The sequence below is a fragment of the Passer montanus genome, unplaced genomic scaffold (assembly GCF_014805655.1).
Source record: "Passer montanus isolate IOZ18808 unplaced genomic scaffold, ASM1480565v1 scaffold59, whole genome shotgun sequence".
Taxonomy (NCBI): domain Eukaryota; kingdom Metazoa; phylum Chordata; class Aves; order Passeriformes; family Passeridae; genus Passer; species Passer montanus.
The window spans coordinates 323,995-346,778 of record NW_024370926.1 but is presented as its reverse complement, the minus strand read 5'-3'; the positions used below and the strand labels follow the sequence as shown (position 1 = coordinate 346,778).

Below are 22,784 nucleotides of genomic sequence, written 5' to 3'. Positions count from 1 at the left end.
ACACACCTGTACACACACACACCTGTGCACACACACACACGTGTGCACACCTGTGCACCCCCCGCCGCCCCGGGGCTCGGGCAGGAGGAGGAGGAGGAGGAGGAGGAGGAAGAGCAGCACAGTCTGACAGTCCGGGGCAGGGGGCCCCAGCGGGACACCGGGGGTCCCGGCGGCCCCGAGACCCCCGGCAGCACCCAGGGCAGCGCCCACGGGGCAGCCGGGGCCCGGGGCTGGGGGCTCTGTGTCCCCACTTGCGGGGTCAGGGGTCCCAGGGTGTCCCCTGTCCTGGGCTTTGGGGGTCCCACATGCTGGGGACGGGGGTCCTGCGGCTCCGGGGGTCCCGGGTGCCGGGGTGCGGGGCTCCGAGGACTCTGGGGGTCCCACACTGCGGGGCCGGGGGTCGCAGGGTGCGGAGCCGGGGGTCCTGTGGCTCCGGGGGTCCCGCCTGCTGCGTCCCGGGCTGCGGGCCCCGGGGTCCGGGGCTCCCACACTCCGGGGCCGGGGCTCCCCCGTCCTGGGCTTTGGGGGTCCCGCCTCTCGGGGCCTGAGGACTCCAGGGGTCCCACGTCCTGGGGTCCGAGGGCTGCGGGGGTCCCGCGTTCCGGGGTCGGGGGTCCCGTGGCTCCGGGGGTCCCGCCGCGCCCCGGCGCTCCCATTAGCTGCCGGGGTCGGAGCAGTGTCTCTGGAGCGGGGGGGTCCCCGGGGGGGTCCCCGCGGCGGGGGGCAGCGGCCCCGGGGGGGGCTGGTGCGGGGAGCTCACGGCGCTGTAGGCGGGGGGCACCAGCACCTGCCGCTGCAGCAGCTGCACGATGGACGAGATGTCCGTGCTCAGCCGCGACTCCAGCCTGCGGGGCAGCGGGGCCGTGATACCCCCTGTCCCACCCCTCTCTGCCCTAGGACCCCCAGCCCGCCCTCCCTGCCCCAGGACCCCCGGCACCCCCTGTCCCACCCCTCTCAGGAGGCTCGGGGGGCTCAGCTTGGCCTCGGGCTCTCCCCTTCCCTCTTTTCCTGCTCAGGGCTCCCCAGAGCCCTTTGGCAGTGGGGGGGGGTCCCAGGGGGTGAAGCCCCCCCGGGTCGCACCCGGCCCCCCGGGTTTACCTGTTGAGCTGCTTTTGGAGCAGATCCAAGCGGGATTCCAGGTCGGAGCGCTGGCGGCGGGTCAGGGTCGGGGGGGGGTTTGGGGGCGGCCCGTGGGAACAGCGGGGGAGCTCCTGGTACTGGCGGCCCCGGGTGTCACCCCAAAAGCTGAAGATGTTGGAGACCCCCGAGAAGGCGCCTGGGAAAGGAGGGAGGCGGGTGGGTTTTTGGGGCGGTGAAATGAGGGGGGAGTTTTGGGGCAGCGTGAGGGGGGTCAGGGGCTGGGGAGCAGGGTGTGCTGCAGTTCTGGGGGGGCTGCAGGACCCCGAGGGGGGAGGGAAGGAATGGGGGGCTCCCCAAGCCCAGCTCAGGGGGCACAGGGGGCAGTGCCGGGCGCGGGTCAGGGAATGGGGTGGGGCAGGGCTGGGGACAGCAGCGCCAGGCTTTGGGGTGCCCTCTGAGCCCCGGTGAGGAGAGGAGGAGGGGGCCGCGCCCACGCCGAGCCCCCGGCCCACCTGAGAGCGGGTTGCACATGTCGCTGCCCTCTCGCTCCTCGGGCTCGGGGGGAGCCGGGGCCGCGCTGCGGAACGGGGACAGCGCCGTGGCCCCGGGCGGGGGCGCGGGGGGCTCCTCCTCGTCGCTGGAGGCGCAGCTGGACGGGCTGGGGGGGTCCCACTCGGCCGGGCCTCGGGGGGCTCCGGGGGCCTGGCCCCCCCCGCCGTCCCCCCGCAGCGCCCGGGACTCCCCGGGACTGGCGGCGTCTGCAGGGACAGAGCGGGGTCAGCGCCGCGGCACCCTGGGGTGCTCTGAGCCCCGGTGAGGAGAGGAGGAGGGGGCCGCGCCCACGCCGAGCCCCCGGCCCACCTGAGAGCGGGTTGCACATGTCGCTGCCCTCTCGCTCCTCGGGCTCGGGGGGAGCCGGGGCCGCGCTGCGGAACGGGGACAGCGCCGTGGCCCCGGGCGGGGGCGCGGGGGGCTCCTCCTCGTCGCTGGAGGCGCAGCTGGACGGGCTGGGGGGGTCCCACTCGGCCGGGCCTCGGGGGGCTCCGGGGGCCTGGCCCCCCCCGCCGTCCCCCCGCAGCGCCCGGGACTCCCCGGGACTGGCGGCGTCTGCAGGGACAGAGCGGGGTCAGCGCCGCGGCACCCTGGGGTCCCCCGGGGGTCCCGCCCCCACCCACCTTTCTCGGGGCGCCGGCGGAAGGAGAGCTTGCGGCGCCGGAGCCGGGAGAAGCCCGCGTCCAGCTCGTCGCTGCCCGGGGAGCCGGGGATCATGTTGGTCTGCGGGGACACGGGGGCACCGTCGGGGGCTGCCGGGCCCCTCCCGCCTCCTCGGGACCCCCCAGAGCTCTCAGCCCCTCGCAATTTGCTCAGCGCCCCCTCCCTTGCTCAGGACCCCCACCCAAAACTGCACAGAACCCCCCAGCCTGCTCAGGACCCCATAACCTGCTCGGACCCCCCCAACCACCTGCTCCGAGCCCCCCCAACTTCCCCAAGACTCCCAGTTTGCTCAGGACCCCCTCGGCTGGCTCTGACCCCCCTGTTTGTTCGGGACCACCCCTTTTCCAGGACCCCCGGCTCGCCGGGCCCCCCCGTTCGGGAGCCCACCCCCCGGGCCCCCGCTCACGTCGCGCAGGTTGAAGGTGATCTCCAGGGTGCCCCAGAAGCGGTCGGAGAACTCGGGGTACATGTCGAGCACCTCGAGCAGGTCCTCGCGCAGGATCTTGTGCAGGTCGCAGTAGGTGAGAGCCCGCACGTCCGCCCGCGACTTCCCGGGCCGGGCGTGCAGGTGCAGCGGCTCCCCGAAGGTGTCGTTCTTCCCTGGGGACACGGGGGCTCAGCGCGGCTCCCCGAGGTGTGCCCGGGACCGGGGGAGCGGGGGGACACCGCCAGGGAGGGAGGGAGAGAGGGGCACCTCGGGCACTCGGCTGTGACAGGGCTGGGGGGACCCCAGGGACTCACGGTGACCCCAAAGAGGGAGGGAGGGGCACCTCGGGGACCTCGGCTGTGACAGGGCTGGGGGGACCCCCGGGGCACTCACGGTGACCCCAAAGAGGGAGGGAGGGGGCACCTCGGGACCTCGGCTGTGACAGGGCTGGGGAGACCCCAGGGACTCACGGTGACCCCAAAGCTGGGGGGATGCGGGAGGGGCGGGAGTCGCTTGGCGTGCCTGGGTGTCACCGGGGGGGCACTGGGGTCGTGCACAGGACTGGGGGTCCCCAAAAGGCGGGGGTCAGGATGGGCTCTCCCCCAGCACTGGGGGGTCCCGGGATGGGGGGGATCCCTCGGCAGGCAGCTGGGGCGTCACCCGAGGAGCACCGCGGGGGTCTCCAGGACGATGGGGTGCCACCCTGGGGACACCCAGGGCTCTCCCCCGGGGGGGGGGGGTCCCGGGGTGGGGGGGATCCCTCGGCAGGCAGCTGGGGCGTCACCCGAGGAGCACCGCGGGGGTCTCCAGGACGATGGGGTGCCACCCTGGGGGCACTGCGGGACCCCCGGGCCGCTCGTGGGGGCTCACCCAGGATGGCGACCACGACGTCGCCGCGCAGGATCTCGATGGAGCCGCGGGAGATGAAGTAGAGCGCGGTGAGCACGTCCCCGGCGTGCACCAGCGTGTCCCCCGGGGGGGCGTGGGTGGTCTTGAACTTCATGGCCAGCGCCCGCAGGCAGCCCTTGGTGGCGCCGCGGAACGGGGCGCAGTTCTGCAGCAGGCTGCGGTTCAGGTGCAGGCAGATGTCGGCCTGCAGGCACTCGGGGAACCCCTTCAGCACCTGGGGGCGACCGGGGGGTCACCGGGGGTCACCGGGGGCCTCGGGGCTGCCAGGGGTCGGGGGCGTGCCAGGGTTTAGGGGTCCCAGAGGGTTTCGCTGTGGTCACTCTGATGCTGCTGGTGCAGGACCAGGCGTGCTGGAAGTGCCCCCTCAGGAGGGGGGCTCAGGGCCAGGTGGGTTTGGGGGTCCCGTGGGGGTTTGGGGTGTTTTTGGGCTTTTTTTTGGGGTCTCACCATGATCACACTGCTGCTGCTGGTGCAGGACCAGGCGTGCTGGAAGTGCCCCCTCAGGAGGGGGGCTCAGGGCTGGGGGGTTTGGGGGTCCCGTGGGGGTTTTTGGGGTTTTTTTTGGGGTCTCACCATGATCACACTGCTGCTGCTGGTGCAGGACCAGGCGTGCTGGAAGTGCCCCCTCAGGAGGGGAGGGCTGAGGGCCAGGTAGGTTTGGGGGTCTCGTGGGGGGTTTTGGGGGTTTTTGGAGCTTTTTGGGTGTCTCACTGCGTTCATGTTGGTGTAGGACCAGGCATGCTGGAAGAGGGGCTGAGGCCATGGGGGTTTAGGGGTCCCAGGGGAGATTTGGGGTATTTTTGGGATCTCACCGCGTTCATGTCGATGCCGTTGGTGTAGGACCAGTCGTGTGGAGGGGGGCTGAGTACCATGGGGGGGTTTAGGGGTCCCAGGAGTGTTTGGGGTGTTTTTGGGCTCTCACCGCGTTTGAGGGCTGGGGGGTTTAGGGGTCCCAGGGGTGTTTGGGGTTTGTTTGGGGTTTCTCAGGGCGCTCACCGCGTTCATGTCGATGCCGTTGGTGTAGGACCAGGCGTGCTGGAAGGGGACTGAGGGCCAGGGTGGGTTTTAGGGGTCCCAGGGGTGTTTTTGGGGTTTCCCAGGGTGCTCACCGCGTTCATGTCGATGCCGTTGGTGTAGGACCAGGCGTGCTGGAAGGGGGGCTGAGGGCTGGGGGGTTTAGGGGTCCCACAGGGGTTTGGGGTGTTTTGGGGTGTTTTTGGGCATTCATGTCAATGCTGTTGGTGTAGGACCAGGCGTGCTGGAAGTGCTCCCTGAGGAGGGGGGCTGAGGGCTGGGGGGTTTAGGGGTCCCAGGGGTGTTTGGGGTTTGTTTGGGGTTTCTCAGGGCGCTCACCGCGTTCATGTCGATGCCGTTGGTGTAGGACCAGGCGTGCTGGAAGGGAACTGAGGGCCAGGGTGGGGTTTAGGGGTCCCAGGGGTGTTTTTGGGGTGTCTCAGGGCGCTCACCGCGTTCATGTCGATGCCGTTGGTGTAGGACCAGGCGTGCTGGAAGTGCTCCCTGAGGAGGGGGGCTGAGGGCTGGGGGGTTTAGGGGTCCCAGGGGTGTTTTTGGGGTGTCTCAGGGCGCTCACCGCGTTCATGTCGATGCCGTTGGTGTAGGACCAGGCGTGCTGGAAGTACTCCTCGAGGCGCTGGCGCAGCGGGTTGGGGATCTGGTGGAAGCGGATGAACTCGCGCACGCGCAGCATCTGCGTGTGGTAGCGCGCCGTGCCCGAGTACAGCCGCTGGATGATGGCCGACACGTTCCCGAAGATGCTGGCGTACATCAGCGCTGGGGGGGCAGCGTCAGGCCGGCTCTGCCCCCCCGAGCCCCCCAACCTGCACTGCCGCCCCCCGGCCCGGCCTGCGGGGTCCCCGTGTCCCCGAGCACGGGGGTGGCCGGGGGCTCCCAAGGAGGCTGCCCTGCATCGGTGCTGGGGGGCATCTCGGGGGGCTCTGCACCCCCAAACCCCCCCAAACCCCCCAAACCCCCACGGCTGCCAGGGCTGCAGTGCGGGGTACCCATCACGGTGGAGGGGCCCATTGTCATGGGGTCCCCTTTGTCACGGGGGTCCCCACCATCACAGGGGGGTGTCCACCACCAGAGCACCCCTTGTCACGGGGGTCCCATCACCACAGGAGCTCCCATCACCATGGGAGTGTCCCCATCATCACTGGAGTGTCCCCATCACCAGAGTGCCCCTTGTCATGGGGGTCCCATCAGCACAGGACTGTCCCCATCAGCACAGGATTGTCCCCATCACCAGAGTGCCCCCTTGTCACAGCGGTCCCCATCACCACACGGGCTCCCACTGTCACCAGACCCCATAATCGTGAGGGTCCCCACTGCACGCAGGTCCCCATCGTCATGGAGGGGCGTCATCCTCACGCTGGTGCCAAGAGTCACCAGGGGAATCCTCAGACGCCTGAGCCCACCCACCCCAGCACTGCCAAGGCCACCATGTCCCCAAGTCCCACATCCACAACCACCTGGGCACCCCTGGGCTCCCCCAGCCGCTGTCACAGCACCCCAGGGACTGTCCCAGGTGTGCAGCCCCTCTGCCCAGCCTGGAATGTTCCGTGGGGCTGCTGTGGGGACAGGTGTCCCCAGCCCATGGATCTCTGCAGAGCCTCCTGTCCCCCGGCAGAGCCACCTGCCACCCCCTGTGCCACCTGAGGACAGCCCAGGGGGGACCCGAACCCAGAGCATCCGGGGAGGGGTCAAACAGGGCAGGGCACACTCACAGGGGTGTGAGGATACACACACACAGCTCTGCACACTCACACACACAGCTCTGCACACTCAAGTGTGCAGGCACACACTCACACATTCTCACACACACCTGGCTGCACACGCAGGTGCTCACACACACACAGCTGTGCAGGCACATGCTCACACACTCACACACTCTCACTGCTCTCACACTCCCAGGTGTGCAAGCACACACTCTCAGACACCCCCAGGTGTGCAGGCACACACACTCACACACACTCACACACACACACACTCACACACACACTCACACACTCACACACCCCCAGGTGTGCAGGCACACACTCACACACTCTCACACACCCCCAGGTGTGCAGGCACACACTCACACACTCACACACACTCACACACTCACACTCACACACACCCCCAGGTGTGCAGGCACACACACTCACACACTCTCACACACCCCCAGGTGTGTGGGCACACACACTCACACACACTCACACACTCACACTCTCAGACACCCCCAGGGGTGCAGGCACACACACTCACACACTCTCACACACCCCCAGGTGTGCAGGCACACACTCACACTCACACTCTCACTCACACACTCACACTCACACACACCCCCAGGTGTGCAGGCACACACACTCACACACTCTCACACACCCCCAGGTGTGTGGGCACACACACTCACACACACTCACACACTCACACTCTCAGACACCCCCAGGTGTGCGGGCACGCTCCCAGCCCTCAGGCGGGCACTCACATCCGATGAGCATGACGCAGATGGAGAAGATCTTCTCGGAGTTGGTGTTGGGGGACACGTTGCCGAAGCCCACGCTGGTGAGGCTGCTGAAGGTGAAGTAGAGCGCGGTGACGTACTTGTCCTTGATGGAGGGCCCGAAGCTGCCGTTGAGGGGCTTGCCGATCTGCTGTCCCAGCGCGTGCAGCCAGCCCGTGCGCTGCCCCTCCACGTTGCCGATGGCGTACCAGATGCAGGCCAGCCAGTGGGCGATCAGGGCGAAGGTGCACATGAGCAGGAAGAGCACGGCCGCGCCGTACTCCGAGTAGCGGTCCAGCTTCCGCGCCACGCGCACCAGCCGCAGCAGCCGCGCCGTCTTCAGCAGCCCGATCAGCGTGGTGGTCTGGGGTGGCAGGGAAAGGGTCATGGGGCTGGGGACACCCCGGGGACCCGCAGAACAGAGAGGGGCTCCATCCTCTCCCCCCACATCAGCCCGATCAGCGTGGTGGTCTGGGAATGGCACGGAAAGGGTTACGGGGCTGGGGACACCCCGGGGACCCACAGAATGGAGAGGGGCTCCATCCTCTCCCCCCACACCAGCCCAATGGTCTGGGGAACGGCACAGAAAGGGTTACGGGGCTGGGGACACCCCGGGGACCCACAGAACAGAGAGGGGGTTCCATGCTCCCTCCCCACATCAGCCCGATCAGCGTCGTGGTCTGGGACGGCAGGGAGGGGGTTACAGGGCTGGGGACACCTATGGGACCCACAGAATGGAGAGGGGGGTCCATGCTCTTGCCCCCTCATCAGCAGCCCGATGAGTGTCACAGTCTCAGAGAGGGGGTTCCATGCTCCCTCCCCACATCAGCCCGATCAGCGTCGTGGTCTGGGGCGGCAGGGAAGGGGTTACAGGGGTGGTGATACCCCAGGGACACACAGAGGGGAGAGGGGGGCTCCATCCTCTCTCCCCACACCAGCAGCCCAATGAGTGTCACAGTCTGGGAACGGCACGGAAAGGGTTACAGGGGTAAGGACACCCCAGGGACACACACAGGGGAAGGGAGGCTCCATCCTCTCTCTTCACATCAGCCCAATGGTCTGGGAAATGGCAGGGAAAGGGTTACAGGGGTGGGGATACCCCGGGGATACACAGAACAGAGAGGGAGGGTCCATGCTCTCGCCCCACACCAGCCCAATGGTCTGGGGAACGGCACAGAAAGGGTTACAGGGGTGGGAACACCCCAGGGACCCGCAGAACAGAGTGGGGGGCTCCATGCTCTCACCCCACATCAGTGGTGTGGGGAACGGCATGGAAAGGGTTACAGGTGTGGGGATACCCTGGGGACCCACACAGGGGAGAGGGGGGGTCCATGCTCTCGCCCCCTCATCAGCAGCCCGATGATCTGGGCAACAGCACAGAAAGGGTTACAGGGCTGGGAACACCCCAGGGACCCGCAGAACAGAGAGGGGGTTCCATGTTCTCTCCCCACACCAGCAGCCCCAGCAGTGTCGTGGTCTGGGGGACAGGAAACAGGAGGGGGTGACAGTGAAGAGACCCTCAGAACCCCAAAGGGGTGGGGGGTCCCTGCCCCCAGCCAGGCCCCTCCGTTCTGGGGGCTCCCCCTGCCCCAGGAGCCCCCCAGGGTGCAGGTGTGTGGGGAGGGAGCACAGGGAGGTCACCGGGACAGCAGAGCCAGAGAGCTCCCACAGAGCCCTGGCAGGGCAGGGGGTGCCATGAGCCCCTGCCCCTCTCCCCACAGCAGCCTGGGTGTCCCCATGTCCCACCCAGAGCAAAGCTGGTCTGGGGGGGGTTCAGGGGGGCACTGGTGGGTGCGTGGGGGACCCCCAGGCACTCCCCAGGAGCAGCACCCACCCCACATCCACCCCAGCACCGGGGGCGCGGCTGGCACCCCAGAGCAGCACCCACCACCCACCCAACATCCACCCCAGCACTGGGGGCACGGCTGGCACCCCCAGAGCAGCACCCAGCACCCACCCAACATCCGGCAGGGCAGGGGGTGCCATGAGCCCCTGCCCCTCTCCCCACAGCAGCCTGGGTGTCCCCATGTCCCACCCAGAGCAAAGCTGGTCTGGGGGGGGTTCAGGGGGGCACTGGTGGGTGCGTGGGGGACCCCCAGGCACTCCCCAGGAGCAGCACCCAGCACCCCACAGCCACCCCAGCACTGGGGGCGCGGCTGGCACCCCCAGAGCAGTGTCCCCGAGCACCCACCACCCACCCAACATCCACCCCAGCACTGGGGGCACGGCTGGCACCCCCAGAGCAGCACCCAGCACCCACCCAACATCCGCCCCAGCACCGGGGGCACGGCTGGCACCCCAGAGCAGCACCCCACATCCACCCCAGCACCGGGGGCACGGCTGGCACCCCCAGAGCAGTGTCCCCCTGTCACCTCCTCGGAGCCGGAGCCGAAGATGAGCAGGTCGAAGGGGATGGCGGCCACCATGTCGATGAGGAACCAGCCCTTGAAGTAGTGGATGGCGATCTTGGCGGGGTGGCTGACCACCTCCTCGTTGGAGTTGACGTAGGTGGTGCGGAAGTTGATGAGGATGTCGATGATGAACATGATGTCCACGATGAGGTCCACCACGTTGAGCGGGCTGCAGGAGTAGCCGCACTGGTGGCGCTGCGCCTCCTCCGAGTCGCTGAGCAGGAAGGCGGCCGAGTAGGGCGTGAAGATGGCCGTGTAGATGACCAGCAGCAGGATGAGCCAGTCCCACACGGCCTTGAAGGGGCTGTAGTGCAGGATGGTCCATCGGTGGATGCGCGGCGCCTGCAGCTTGTACTCGGGGAGTACGTCAGCACCCAGGGACAGCACCTGGGACGGGGGGGACAGGGGGTCGGGCCTGCACCCCAACACCCACAGGGCAGCCCCTCCCACCCCAAACCCCGACCAGTGCGTGCCTGAGGCCTGGGCTGGGGGTCTTGGCCCGGGTGGGTCATTCTGGGGGACCTTTACAGCCTCAGCAGGGCTGTGACACTCCGGGGTGAGGTGGGACCCCCAAAGGGCAAGGGAGGGCACTGGGGGGCTGCGGGGGGGCAGTGCTGCTGCAGGGCTCGGAGCCCAGCCTGGGGACAGGTGGGGACCTGGCTCATCCCTGGAGCTCGTGGTCCTCAAGGCCCTTCCCAAAAGCAAAGTTCTGTGACTGGGGGGGGCAGAGGGACCCCAGCACAGGCCACGAGGGGTGCAGGGACACCACCACGTGTGACCAGGGGTGCCAGGGGGGCACAGGGGGGACAAAGCCCCTTCACTCCCCAGAGCTGCCCCACAACCCCCTCCTGCCCCACAAATACTGCCAGGGCAGCTCCCACCCCAAACAGCCACAAACACGATGCTGCCTGGGCCCAGCTCCGTGCCCAGCTCTGTGCCCAGCTCCGTGCCCCCAGCTCTGTGCCCTTTTCCGTGCCCAGCTCCGTGCCCCCAGCCGTGGCTGCCCCCCTCGGGGGGCACGGCCCCCCCCGGCATTTCCGTCTGGCGGGCACAGACCCCTCCCCAGGTGCCAGTCCCTGTGCAGAACTCCTGCACGTCCCGGGCACAACCCCGGGGTCTTGGCGGGGTCTGGATGATGCTCGGGGGTGCCTGGGGGTGCCACGGGGTCCATCAGCCCCCCAGCCCCACGGCAGGGGGGAGAGGGAAGGGGGTGACCCCGGCCCCCCTCCTGTGCCCCACAGGGGTCACCGCCTCCCTTCTGCCCTGGGGGGTCTCGGTGACCCCCGCACCCCCGGGGTCCCCTTGCCGCTCCAGGCCCGTCGTGGGGCTCCATCCGCTGCTGCCCCACGGGAGGGGACGGGCACGCCCCCACCCCATCGGCCCCAGCCCCGAGGGGCCCGGGGGGGCCGGGGTGTCCCCGTCATGCACAGCCAGAGCTTTATGTAAGCCCCCACCCCCCCGAACAGTGCCGAGGACGCGGCCCGAGCCCCCCACAGCCCCGGCGGGTTTCGGGGGGCACAGAGCCCCCCACCCTCGCGGCACCCCCGCCATCCCCGGGGGCGGGAAGGGCGCCGGTACCTTCTCCCGCCGTCCGGTGCCGTGGCGGCGGAGCCCCGGGCAGGCGCTGCGGAGCGGGACCCCGGGCATGGGGCAGGGGTGGCAGCGGGACCCCGGCGCGGCGCGCCAGCCGCGCTCCGCCGGAGCCGACGGGAATTATTGGGGCGGAAATTTTTCCCAGGCTGCTCCGCTGCGGCTGCCACGGCACGGCCCGGGCTGCCCCCCCGGCCCCCCGGGACCCCCGGGACCCCCGGCACGCGGGGACACCGCGGGGACACCGCGGGGACACCGCTGCGGCTGTGCGTGCCCTCGGGCGGCACGGCACGGGGTGGGACATGCCACAGCCCCCGGGCATCCCCCGGGCACCCCGAGGGCACCCGGGCACCCGGGCACCCGCACCTGGCCCAGGTGTGCGGGGAGAGCTGTCCATGGCACCGAGCAGGGCTCAGGGACACACTGTGCCAGGGACACGCGGGGGACACACCGGGACATACCAGAGACACGCCAGGGACACGCCAGGGACACACCAGGGACACGCCAGCGACACGCCAGGGACACGCCAGGGATGTCCCCGCCCGTGCGGTGCCCACAGCCCGGGATGCGCTCCCATCCCAGCCAGGACATGTCCCCCACTGCCACCGCCCCCCGGGACAAGGCCCCGTCGCCTCTGTCCCCAGGGGCCGCGGTGGGCCCGTGGAGCAGCGGGAGCAGCCCCGGGGGGATGGCACTGGGCACGGTGACACGCGGTGACACGGGCACACGGCGCCAGGGACACGCAGTGATGGCACCGCGACACGCGGTGACACGCGGTGACATGCGGTGACACAGCCCCGGGGACACACGGCGGCGGCGCTGGCACGCGTGGTGACAGCGCCGGGACACGCGGTGACACGCGGTGACAGCACGGGGACACACGGCGGCTCCTGCGTCACGGCCGCCACCCCCACGCGGGGGATTCCCGTGCCACCCGTGTCCCCACGCGGAGGGACGAGGCCACCGCGGCCGCCCCCAGCCCCTCCTGGGGGGCCGCACCCCGAGCCCCCGAGCCCCAGGGGGTGACGGGGACACGGGGACACGGGGGTGGCAGGTCCCGGGGCACAGAGCCCCCGCGGGGCCAGGGGGTGTCCCCAGGGAGGCCCTGGGGGGGACCCCAGCCCCCGGGAGCCCCCCCGGCGGTGCTGGCTGGGAGGGCCCAAATGTCCCCCAATTTTGGGATCAGCCCCCAGCCCAAATGTCCCCCGGCCGCGGGGACAGCCCCCAGCCCCTCCCCGCCCCCCGTGCCAGCACCATGGGGGTGCCCTGCAGAGGGGTTGGGGACCCCGCCCCTGTCGCGTGTGTCGGGACGGGGCCGACCCGCGGCGACATCCCGACCCCCCGGGCCCGGTGCCACCCCCCGCCCCGACACCCGTCAGTCACGGTGACACAGATGGCGGCGGTGCCGGTGACACGTTCGGCAGCACGCGGCGACACGTCCCGCCCCGGTGACGCGTCCCCGACACCTGCGGTGACACCGCCACCCCCCGCCCCCCGGGACACCCGGCGCCGCACCTGCCGCGACCCAGACACCCGCGCCCACGGGCACCCCAAATACCGCGCGGGACAGGGGGGCGCGACAGCCCCGGGGCCCCAGAGCCCCCCGAGACCCTGCTGAGCCCCCGGGGCCCCAGAGCCCCCCGAGACCCTGCTGAGCCCCCCGAGACCCTACTGAGCCCCTGCTCCCCCCGGGCTCGCCCAGCTCGGATGCAGCGGCCCCCAGCACCCCGCAGGGACCCCCACCCTGGCTCTGGCTGGGACCCCAGTGCCACAGAGCCCCAAATCCTGCCCCAGCAGGGACCCCACACCTCCAGAGCTCTAAATCCTGCCCAGCAGGGACCTGACAGTCATACAGCCCCAAATTCTGTCCCAACGAGTGCCCCTCAGCCACACAGCCCCAAATCCTGCCCCAGCAGGGACCCCACACTCGCAGAACCCCAAATCCTGCCCCAGCAGGGACCACAGAGCCCCAGATCCTGCCCCAGCAGGGACCCCACACTCACAGAGCCCCAAATCCTGTCCCAACGAGTGCCCCACAGCCACAGAGTCCCAAATCCTGCCCCAGCAGGCACCCAGCAGCAGCCCTGGCAGGCACCCCACACCTCCCTGGGCACCCCACACGTGCCCTCTCCAGGCCCTGGCACCCCCCCAATGCCCCAGCAGGGTCTAAGACCCCCAGAGCTCCCCAGCCTGAACACTGCCACCCCCCTTGTCACGGACCCCGAGGCGCTGGGAGCCCCGGGGACACCCCCAGCCGGAGGGACGCTGACCCCGTGACATCCCAGCCCCCTGGCAGGTGTCACAGGGCAGCACCGGCTACGGCCGGGTGACACCAGAGCAGCGCGGGGACACCCTGACACGGGAGACGCCCCGGGGCTGGGGACCCCCCCGCCCCCTCCCCACGCTGTCCCCGGGTACTCACGGCGCTGAGCTGCGGCGTCGCAGCCCCCTCGGGACCCCCCGACATGGGCACGGCGACACGGGCCGCCCCGGGCGGGCAGCGACAGTGGCACCCGCTGCCTGTGGCACCCGTGGCACCGTGGGGGACAAGCCCCGTGACGGGGTGACGTCCCTGGGGGACGGGGTGACGTCCCTGGGGGCGGTGCGCCTGCCCCAGCCCGACCCCGGCCCGGTGACGCTGGCACTGACCCGCAGCCACCCCAAAGCCACGGGCACGGCTACGAGGAGCTGGGACACACCGGGACCACCGGGGACACACCTGGGACCCCCTGGGACACACCGGGGACCCCCTGGGACACCGCAGAGGCCACCAGCCGTTACTCCTTGCCACCCCACAAGCCACCATGGCACAGCAGGACACAGAACCAGGCCCGGCCGTGGCACCAGGTGGGCAGTGGGGACCACGAGGGGGTTACACCCCCAACCCCCGAGGGCACTGGGGGGCTGCAGATCCCCCTGCACCCCCAGAGTCGCCCACCACAGCCGCCAGTGCCCCCCTCCAGGCACGGGGCGGCCCCGGTACCCCACAGCCCTGAGGGCGGGAGGGGCTGCAGGAGCCTCTGCCCCAGGGGGACCCCCCAGGCCTCCTCGGGCCCCCCCAGCCCCTCAGAGCCTGCTGCGACCCCCAGTGCCAGCCCCTGCTCCGTGGGGACACCGCGGGGACAGCCCCCACGCGTGGCAGGACAAATGGCGGGTCCCAGTTCCCGCCGTGACGGGAGACCCCCCCCCAAAATCCCGAGGCCCCCAAACCCGTCCACACACTCCGGCCGCGATCCCCGGTGCCCGCCGCCCTCCCCCCATCCCGGCATGGGGACACCCCTGGTCCCCTGTGCCAGCGGGACCCCGTTTGTGCCGCGGGGGGACCCTCAGAGCCCCCCGGTGCCCCCCGGAGCCGCCTGCAGCGCCCGCCGCCGTCCCCGCGCCCCATCCCCTCCATCCCGGCGCGGGGAAAGCACAACGGCACCCCGACCCCCGCGGGAGACCCTCCCCCGAGCCGCCCCGGCTCCAGCCGTCGCCACTCCCCGGAGGAGGGACCGGGAGCGCCCGGGAGCGGCCCCGCGGGGACTCCGGGGCGGGCGCGGGGGTCCGCGGCACCGGGGCCCCCCCCGCTGCTCCGCTGCCACCCCCTCCCCGCTGCCAGGCGGCACCTGCGGCCCCCAGCCCCGGAGCGAGCCCCGAAATGTGACCGGCACAGCGCGATGGGGATGGGGACAGCGGCGGTGGGGACAAGGACAGGGGGCCGGGCAGATGCGCCGGGGCCGCCCCGTCCCCCGCCAGCTGCCGGGGACCCCGGGGACAGCCCCGGCCGGGCTCGGGGACACCGGGGGCGGGACAGCCCGCGCGTCCCCCACCCGCACAGCCCCCCGGGGATGCCCGGAGCCCCGACCCCCCCGGATCATTAGCGCAGGGAAATCAGGGTGTAATTAAGCGGCGCCTCCTGCTCCCGCGGCAGATGGCGGTTACACAACGGGCCGCGGATTAGCGGCGGCCGCCAGGGCCTGGCACCCGGCAGGCACGGCACCGGAGAGGGGCACCGGGGAGGGGCACCGGGAGAGGTGCACGGCGGCACCGACCGGGGAGGGGCACCGTGGCACCAGCGGGTGTCTGCCCCCTGCACCCCGCCAGGAGCCCCCCAGGACCTGTCCTGGACCCGGCTGCCCCCGGGCACGGCACCCACCGCCCCACAACACCACAGTCAGATGCCCGGCCAGTCCCCCCAGCACCACCGAGCCACCTTGGCATCACCCGGGCACTTTGGCACCACCTGGATGCTTCTGGCATCACCCAGACACTTTGGCACCACCCGGACACTTCTGGCATCACCCGGGCACTTTGGCACCACTCGGCCAGCTCCAGCACTGCCTGGACATCTTGTCACTGCTGGGACACGTTGTCACTGCTGGGCCATCTTGGCACAGCCTGGCCACATCGTCACCGAAACTGTCCGGATGCCACGGTCAGCCCAGCCATCTCTGCACCTCTGGCACCTGCTGTCACCTGGTGTCACCTGGCCACCTCCAGCAGCCACTACGGCATTCCCTGGTAGCCTCTGCCACCACTTGGCCACCTCTGGCACCTCCTGCACCTCCAGCATCACCCAGTCAGCTCCCACCCAAGCCCGGGGCCCTCCACGGCCCCAGGCCTCACCTGTGTCACCTGTGTCACCTGTGTGACCTGTGTGACCTGTCCCCCCGCCCGGGTCTCACCTGTGTGACCTTCTCGGTGACGTTGTGGGTGCGGTCGCGCAGTTTGGTGGGGGCGATGATGGGGCGGGGGGCCGGCGGCGGGGCCAGGAGCCCCCCCGGCTGCAGGTCCATGAAGTTGAGGGTGATCTGGGGGATGCGGCCGATGGCCCGGAACCGCGCCAGGTCCGAGTCCGACGTGGAGTTGAGCAGCGCGCTGCGCACCGCGGCCACCGCGCCTGCAGGGGACACACCGACACTGTCACCGCCACCCTGGTGTCCCCCGGCGGGGCGACCCTCACCGCCGCGCGCACCCTGTGTCCCCCGGGCGGCTCCCACCGCTCCCAGGGCTCCTGGGGATCCCACAGCCCCCAGGGGTCGGTCCCGCGGCACGTGAAGGGAATGTGGAGCCCCAGGGCAGGGCGGACCCCCAGCCTGTGCCACCACCCCCAGGAGCCTGCCGAGCTGCTCTCAGTTACCTTTAATGTCATTACAATGATTGTCCTTATCTTAATACGTTTAACGAGCTCTGGGGCCAGCAGGGTGACTCCCGAGGTAACTCCCGAGGTGACTCCAGGGGTGATCCCAGGGTGACTCCCAGGGTGACTCCCAGGGTGACTCCCGAGGTGACTCCCGAGGTGATCCCGGGGTGACTGCCAGGGTGACTCCCAGGGTGACTCCACCCTCGGCTCAGGGGCTGCAGGACGGGCTAGGAGGGTCCAGGGTGACGCGGGGGTCCCCAGCCCCTGCTGCGGGGCAGTGGGATGGGGGTCACCAGGGTCCCCGGCGTGTCCCCAGCCCCGGTGGCTGTCCCCGGGCCCGTACCGGTGCTGGAGCCGCGCTGCAGGCCGGCGCTGGCGCTGGCGTGGCGGCTGTGGCAGCGCTTGTCCCCGTCCCCCTTCATGGCCTCGATGTCATCGACGGACGAGGCGCGGCGGAGGCTGCGGAGGCTCTCCCGGGACCGGCGCTCCCGGGAGCGGCTCCGGGCCAGGCTGTGGTTGGCGAAGGCCAGCGCCAGGCGCTCGGCCCGCGGCGACGGCGGCACCGGCGGCTCAGGGTCCCCCATCAGCGCCGCCTCGTCCTCGGCACGGTCCCCGGCGCCGAGCTCCAGCGACGAGGACGCGTCCTCAGGGCCCGAGTCGCCGGCGGGCTCCGCGGCCAGCGGCTCCGCAACCCCCGGGTCCACGACCACCACGTCCGGGGGCTCCGGGGGCTCGGGGGGCAGCGACTGGCGGCTGCCCGTGAGCGCCAGCAGCTTCAGGCGCAGGGAGCGGCTGCGGCCTGGGGACAGCAGGGCCGGGCTCAGCCGGGCCGGGCTCGGCAGGGCCGGGCTCAGCAGGGCTGCCCAGGGCAGCAGCCAGCCCCAGAGCCCGGCACCGCGCTGCTGCAGCCACGGGGATCAGCCGCAGCCTGGGCTGGGCCGGGGGCAGGGTCTGAGCCCCCTCCCCACCGTGCTGCCACTCTCCCCATGGCCCCCAAGCAGCACGTGGGACACGGGGCCAGCAGGACATGGGCTGACACAGCCCGGGGCACTGAGCCCACTCCCCTGCAGGAAACCAGGAGGAGGGGGGGACCCAGTGTCCCTGTCCCCACCATACGCAGGAGTGACCCAGTGTCCCTGTCCCCACACCTGGGGTGACCCGGTGGCCCTGTCCCCACACCAGGGGGGACCCAGTGTCCCTGTCCCCACCATACGCAGGAGTGACCCAGTGTCCCTGTCCCCACACCTGGAGGTGACCCGGTGGCCCTGTCCCCACACCTGGGGGTAACCTTGAGGCCCTGTCCCCACACCTGGTGTGACCCAGTGTCCCTGTCCCCATACCTGCCGGGCCCCAGGGGGCCGGGGTGACCCAGTGGTTGGTGCTGGGGGTCGGGGCCTCCCCGGGCTCAGGCTCCCTCACGGCCTCGAAGTTGAGGATGAACATGATGACGGTGCCATCCTCGTTCTTCACCGGCACCACGTCCACCAGGCACGGGAAGGAGCTGCCTGTGGGGAGGGGGGTCAGTGACACGGGGGGTGGCACCCCCACCGGGGAGGGCAGCCCTGGAGACACTGCCCCTGTCCCTGCTGGGCACCCCATCCTGGGGGGCCCCCCCTGCCGCCCCCCATTCCTGCTGAACCCCGTTCCGCCTGCCCCCCAACACGGACCCCACCAGGCAGCCACCCTGCAGCTGCAGCGCGGGGGAAACTGAGGCACGGAAGGGCGGGGCGCCCCCTTTCTCCCCCCACATGTCGTGGCAGGTCTGTGCGTGGGCAGCGGCGCCGGGGGGGCCGGGGGGGCTCTGGGGGTGCCGGGCAGGGTTAAGCCGCTCAGAACTCGTTAACAGCTGTGGCGTTAATCCGGTGCCACAGCTGGGGCGGGGGGACCCGGGGGTGCTCAGGGCAGCCCGGGGCACCCTCTGGGGGATGGGGGGGCTCCTGCTCCCTCCGGCACTCTCGCCCTACGGGGACACGGGCGGGTGGTGCCGGGGGGACACGCGGGTGACGCCGAGCGCCGAGTCCCCGCTGCCGGTGTCCCCCCGCTGGCGCCGGGCCCGGCAGGCTGGCACGGCGGGTGCCAGCTGGCACCGTCCCTGCTCCCGTGCCCGCGGCGGGGGGATTCCCCGACGCGCGCGGGGCCGGGGGCCAGCACGGCGGGGCACACGGTGGCCCCGGGCTCCCGCGGGGTCCCGGCCGAGCCAGCGCCCCCGGGGGACCCGCGGCACCCACCCGCGGGCACGGCGGCTCCCGCACAGCTCGGGTCCGGCTGCCGGGGGCTGTCCCGGGGGGCACGGGGGCACCGTAGTGACACAGGACACCCCGCTGCAAGGGGACCGCCCCTTGGCCCCCTCAGTGCACTGCCGACCTCCAGAGCTGTGTCCCAAATCCCCCTGCACCCCCTCGCTGCACCCCCAGCGCTCCCCGTGACCGCCACGGGGCACCAGGACCCCCAAAGTGGGGGACATCCCTGTTCCCCCATCCCTGCACCCCTCACTGCACCCCAGCACCCCCAGCGCTCCCCGTGACCGCCACGGGGCACCAGGACCCCCAAAGTGGGGGACATCCCTGTTCCCCCATCCCTGCACCCCCTGACCGCACCCACTGCCCGGGGACCCGCAGCGAGGAGCCCCCTGCACCCCCAGGCTGGGGACACCCCTGTGGCACAGGGCACCCCACAGCCCGAGGTGGCACAGGGACAAGGTCCCACCCCCCACCAGCAGCGGGGGCCGCGCACGGGGGGTCCCCAAAGGCCACAGCAGCACTGGGGGCGCGGGTGCCCCCTCCCCGCCCCCCCGCAGCCCGGGGTCCCCTCGGTGTCCCCGCGGGACGCAGGTGCCCCACGGGCGGCGTGACCTCCGCGCGTCCCCGGCTCCGTAAACAACCCGTCGCCAAGACAAATGGCTGCAGCAGCGGCGGCGGCTCCAGCGCGGCTCCGGCCGCCAGGACGCGGCACCGGCACACCGGGGGGCTCGGCCGGGGGCTGCAGGGCACCGCTGGGCACCGCACCACGGTCCCCAGGGCACCCCGGGAGCGGCAGCGACAGCGGGAGCACCGGGCACGCCGGAGCCACCCGCAGCAGGGTCCCTGCCCCACGGCGCCTGGGGGGCCCGGTGCAGTGAGTGACCCCCACCAGCACCCTCACACGGCGGCTGGGGCGGGCAGGAGACCCCCACGGTGGCACCAGTGCAGCCCCCAGGGCCGGCACCCCCCGCAGCAGCCACTGGCCAAGGGGCCCAGGACCCCCAGAGCCACCTCACGGCCAGGGTCCCTCCCCAGCCCAGGGGACAGCCGGTCCCCATGGACTGCCCTGTCCCGGTGGGGCTCCCAGAGCACCCCCAGCGCCCCCACCACACTTCCCCATGGGCCCCACAGAGGCTCCCAGGGGCTGGGACCCCTCATCACTGCTGGGACCCCCTGTCCCACCTCTCCCTGGCAGCACGCGAGGGCTGCCAAGGGGCGAGACCCCCACGCTGCTCGGGGGGCACAGCCGGGGGTGTCGGGCTCTCTGGGGGCCCAAGGAGGGCCCCATTTCCCCCACCCCTGTGGCACCCAGCAGGCCGATCAGTGTCACCCCAACGGGGGCACAACAAGGCTCCAGGGGGGCACCCGTGGCCAGCTGTGCCCCGGAGCCCAGGCACGGCACAGTCCAAGGGGCACGGGGCGTGCCAGGCACAGCCCCGCGGCACGGCGAGGGTGCCAGGGCCAGCAGGGTGCCTGTGGCCCCAGCCCACCTCGCGGGCTCCACGGTGGCTCCGCATGGCAGCTGGCACCAGCTTTGTTTACTCCAGCACCGGAACCGGGGCCCTGTGCCCAGAGCCGGGACAGCTGTGGTGACAGCCGGGACACCTGGCACTGGCATGGGGCCACGGCCAGGGGAAGCACCAGCACTGCCAAGGCGGGGAGCCAGCCCGGCCCAGGCTCTGGGGACAGGGGGACCGGGGTGTCACCTGCCCGGTGCTCCACACAACCCCGGGGATGTGGCACTGTGACCCCAGCTCAGCACACTGCTCCCCTGTCCCTGCTGCAGGTGACACAGCCCCCCTATGTGCTCCCCTGTCCCTGCAGCAGGTGACACAGCCCCCCTGTGGGCTCCCCTGTCCCTGCTGCAGGTGACACAGCCCTGTCCACTGCTCCCCTGTCCCTGCTGCAGGTGACACAGCCCCCCACCCGCTCCCCTGTCCCTGCTGCAGGTGACACAGCCCCCCACCCGCTCCCTGTCCCTGCTGCAGGTGACACAGCCCCCCACCCGCTCCCCTGTCGCTGCTGCAGGTGACACAGCCCCCCTGCGGGGATCACTGCCCCCCACAACACCTGGTGGCTCCCTGGCCCCACGTGGTGGCCACCATGGCACCAGGAGGGGCTGAGGACTCGCAGGGGGCTGGTGCCCATCTGGGGCCACCAGCGCCAGGCTGGCACCCTGCTGGGAGCCACCACGGTGTTGGAGAGCGCTGCCAGGGTCCCCCGGGGCTGCCAGGGTCCCTTGGGCTGCAGCTGAGCCATCAGCTCCTGCCACCAGCCCTGTCCCCCAGGCCCCGGGGGCAGTGCCACCCTGGCGGCAGGGGCAGCCCCGCTGTGCCCGCTGTGCCCGCTGTCCCCGCGGGCCCGGCCCGTACCATCCTTGCGGTAGAAGCAGATCTCCACCTTGCGCTCCTCGGCGCCCAGCAGCGCCTGGGCGATCTGCGCGGCGGCGCGGCGCTGGGTGCGCGGGCCGTGCAGGAACTCGCAGGTGCTGGGCTGCTGCATCACCTCGGCCCGCGAGTACCCGCAGAGCCGGCAGAAGCCCTCGTTGCAGTAGATCACGGCGCAGTTCTCCACGCGCGCGTTCCCGATGATGAACTTGCGGCCTGGCGGGACAGGGGCGGGGGTCAGGCTGGAGCCCCCCGGCCCGGCAGCCCGCGGCGGGGTCCCCTGCACCCATCGACCCCCGGCTCTGCGCTCCCCGGGGACACACACACCGCGAGTCCCCCCGCCCGCTCCCCGGGGACCCCTCAGCTGGTGCCATCCCCACCGGGGGGACCCCAGGACCGCTGGGATCCACCATCACAGGGGACCCAGGGGCTCCCAGCACCGCAGGGACCCCCAAAGAGCAGGGACCCCATAACCACGGGGACCCAGGGGCTCCCAGCACCTCAGGGACCCCCAAAGAGCAGGGACCCCATAACCACGGGGACCCAGGGGCTCCCAGCACCTCAGGGACACCCCAAGAGCAGGGACCCCACAGCCACGGGGACCCAGGGGCTCCCAGCCCTGCAGGGACCCCCCAAGAGCAGGGACTCTGGGACCCCCTCATCACCACGGGGACCCCCATAACTGCAGAGACCCCCTAAGGACAGCACTACCATGGGGACCCTGGGACCCCCACCGCCCCAGCCCGTCCCCCAGCAGGTGACACCCCCAGCCCGACCCAGGGCAGCGCTCCCCCCAGACCCCTGCCCTGTCTCCAGGCTGGGGATGCCCAGGGCCTGACCCCAGCGAGGCGCTGGGAACCCCCAGATTTTGAGCGTCCCAGACCCCCACTCCGCCAGGACCCCTGACCAGCTGCGGGGCAGTGCGGGGGGCACGGGCCAGGGCACCCCCAGCCCCGCAGCAGCCTGAGCTGGCGGCGGGGGCTCCACACCTGGGGGGCGGTGGGGAAGGCCCGGTCCCGGCACCCCCGAGGCAGGGGCGGCTGGAGGGCAGGGCGGGCAGCAATCCCCGCCAGGCCGGTCTGTCCCCGCCACCCCAAGCCCACCTGGAGCTGGCGACGCCGCACGCCCGGGTCAGCAGGGTCCCTCCCTGTCACCTCAACCCCCCCAGGGCCACAGCCCCCTCACTGCCCTCCCCCCGGTGCTCCCCGGTGTCTCCCGATCCCCCCCGGCGGGGGGCGGCGGGGCCGAGCCCCCCCGCTCTAGCCGCCCGGTGCGCGCCGCGCCATCGGCCTTATTTAGTCACGGAGCGGCCGGGGGGGACCGGGACCCGCCCCGCGCGCTCGGCGCCGCCCGGAACAGGTCGGAACGGCTCGGCGCCGTTCGGAACGGCCGGGCTGAGACCCCCCAGGGCCACAGCCCCCTCACTGCCCTCCCCCCGGTGCTCCCCGGTGTCTCCCGATCCCCCCCGGGCCCCCCAGGTCCCGGCCCGGCTCCCCCACTCACTCTGCCCCTCGAACTTGCGGATGATGGTGTCCAGGAAGCGGCTCGGCGCCGTTCGGAACGGCCGGGCTGAGCCGGGCTCGGCCCGCGCGGTGCGGCGCGGTTCGGCCCGCTTCGGTTCGGTTCGGTGCGGCTGCGGCGGCTCGGCCCGGCCCGGTTCGGCTGAGCTCGGGCGAGCTCGGCGGGGTTCGGCGCGGTTCGGCTGGGCTGGGTTCGGCTGGGCTCGGCTCGGCTCGGCCCGGCCGCGTTCGGCTGGGCTCGGGCGGGCGCGGCCGGGTGCCCCGCACCGCCCCCCCACCGGGGACAGCCCGGGGACAGACCGGGGACAGCCCGGGAACAGCCCGGGGACAGACCGGGGACAGACCGGGGACAGCCCGGGAACAGCCCGGGGACAG

General features: G+C 71.8%; 1 protein-coding gene across 1 annotated transcript; it reads right to left on the bottom strand.

Moving 5' to 3' along the window:
* Positions 1-19: 19 nt before the first annotated feature.
* Positions 20-22,424, bottom strand: KCNH2 (potassium voltage-gated channel subfamily H member 2). The gene is made up of 14 exons (XM_039726543.1): positions 22,393-22,424; positions 20,875-21,105; positions 17,603-17,767; positions 16,606-17,061; positions 15,805-16,019; positions 9,509-9,934; positions 7,122-7,500; positions 5,223-5,422; positions 3,593-3,845; positions 2,702-2,895; positions 2,256-2,355; positions 1,942-2,187; positions 1,099-1,276; positions 20-845 (listed from the first exon to the last, which is right to left on the bottom strand). Exons 2-14 carry the CDS (start codon positions 21,002-21,004, stop codon positions 656-658), a joined length of 3,132 nt encoding a protein of 1,043 aa, XP_039582477.1. The 5' UTR covers positions 21,005-21,105; positions 22,393-22,424; the 3' UTR covers positions 20-655.
* Between the last annotated feature and the right edge of the window lie 360 nt (positions 22,425-22,784).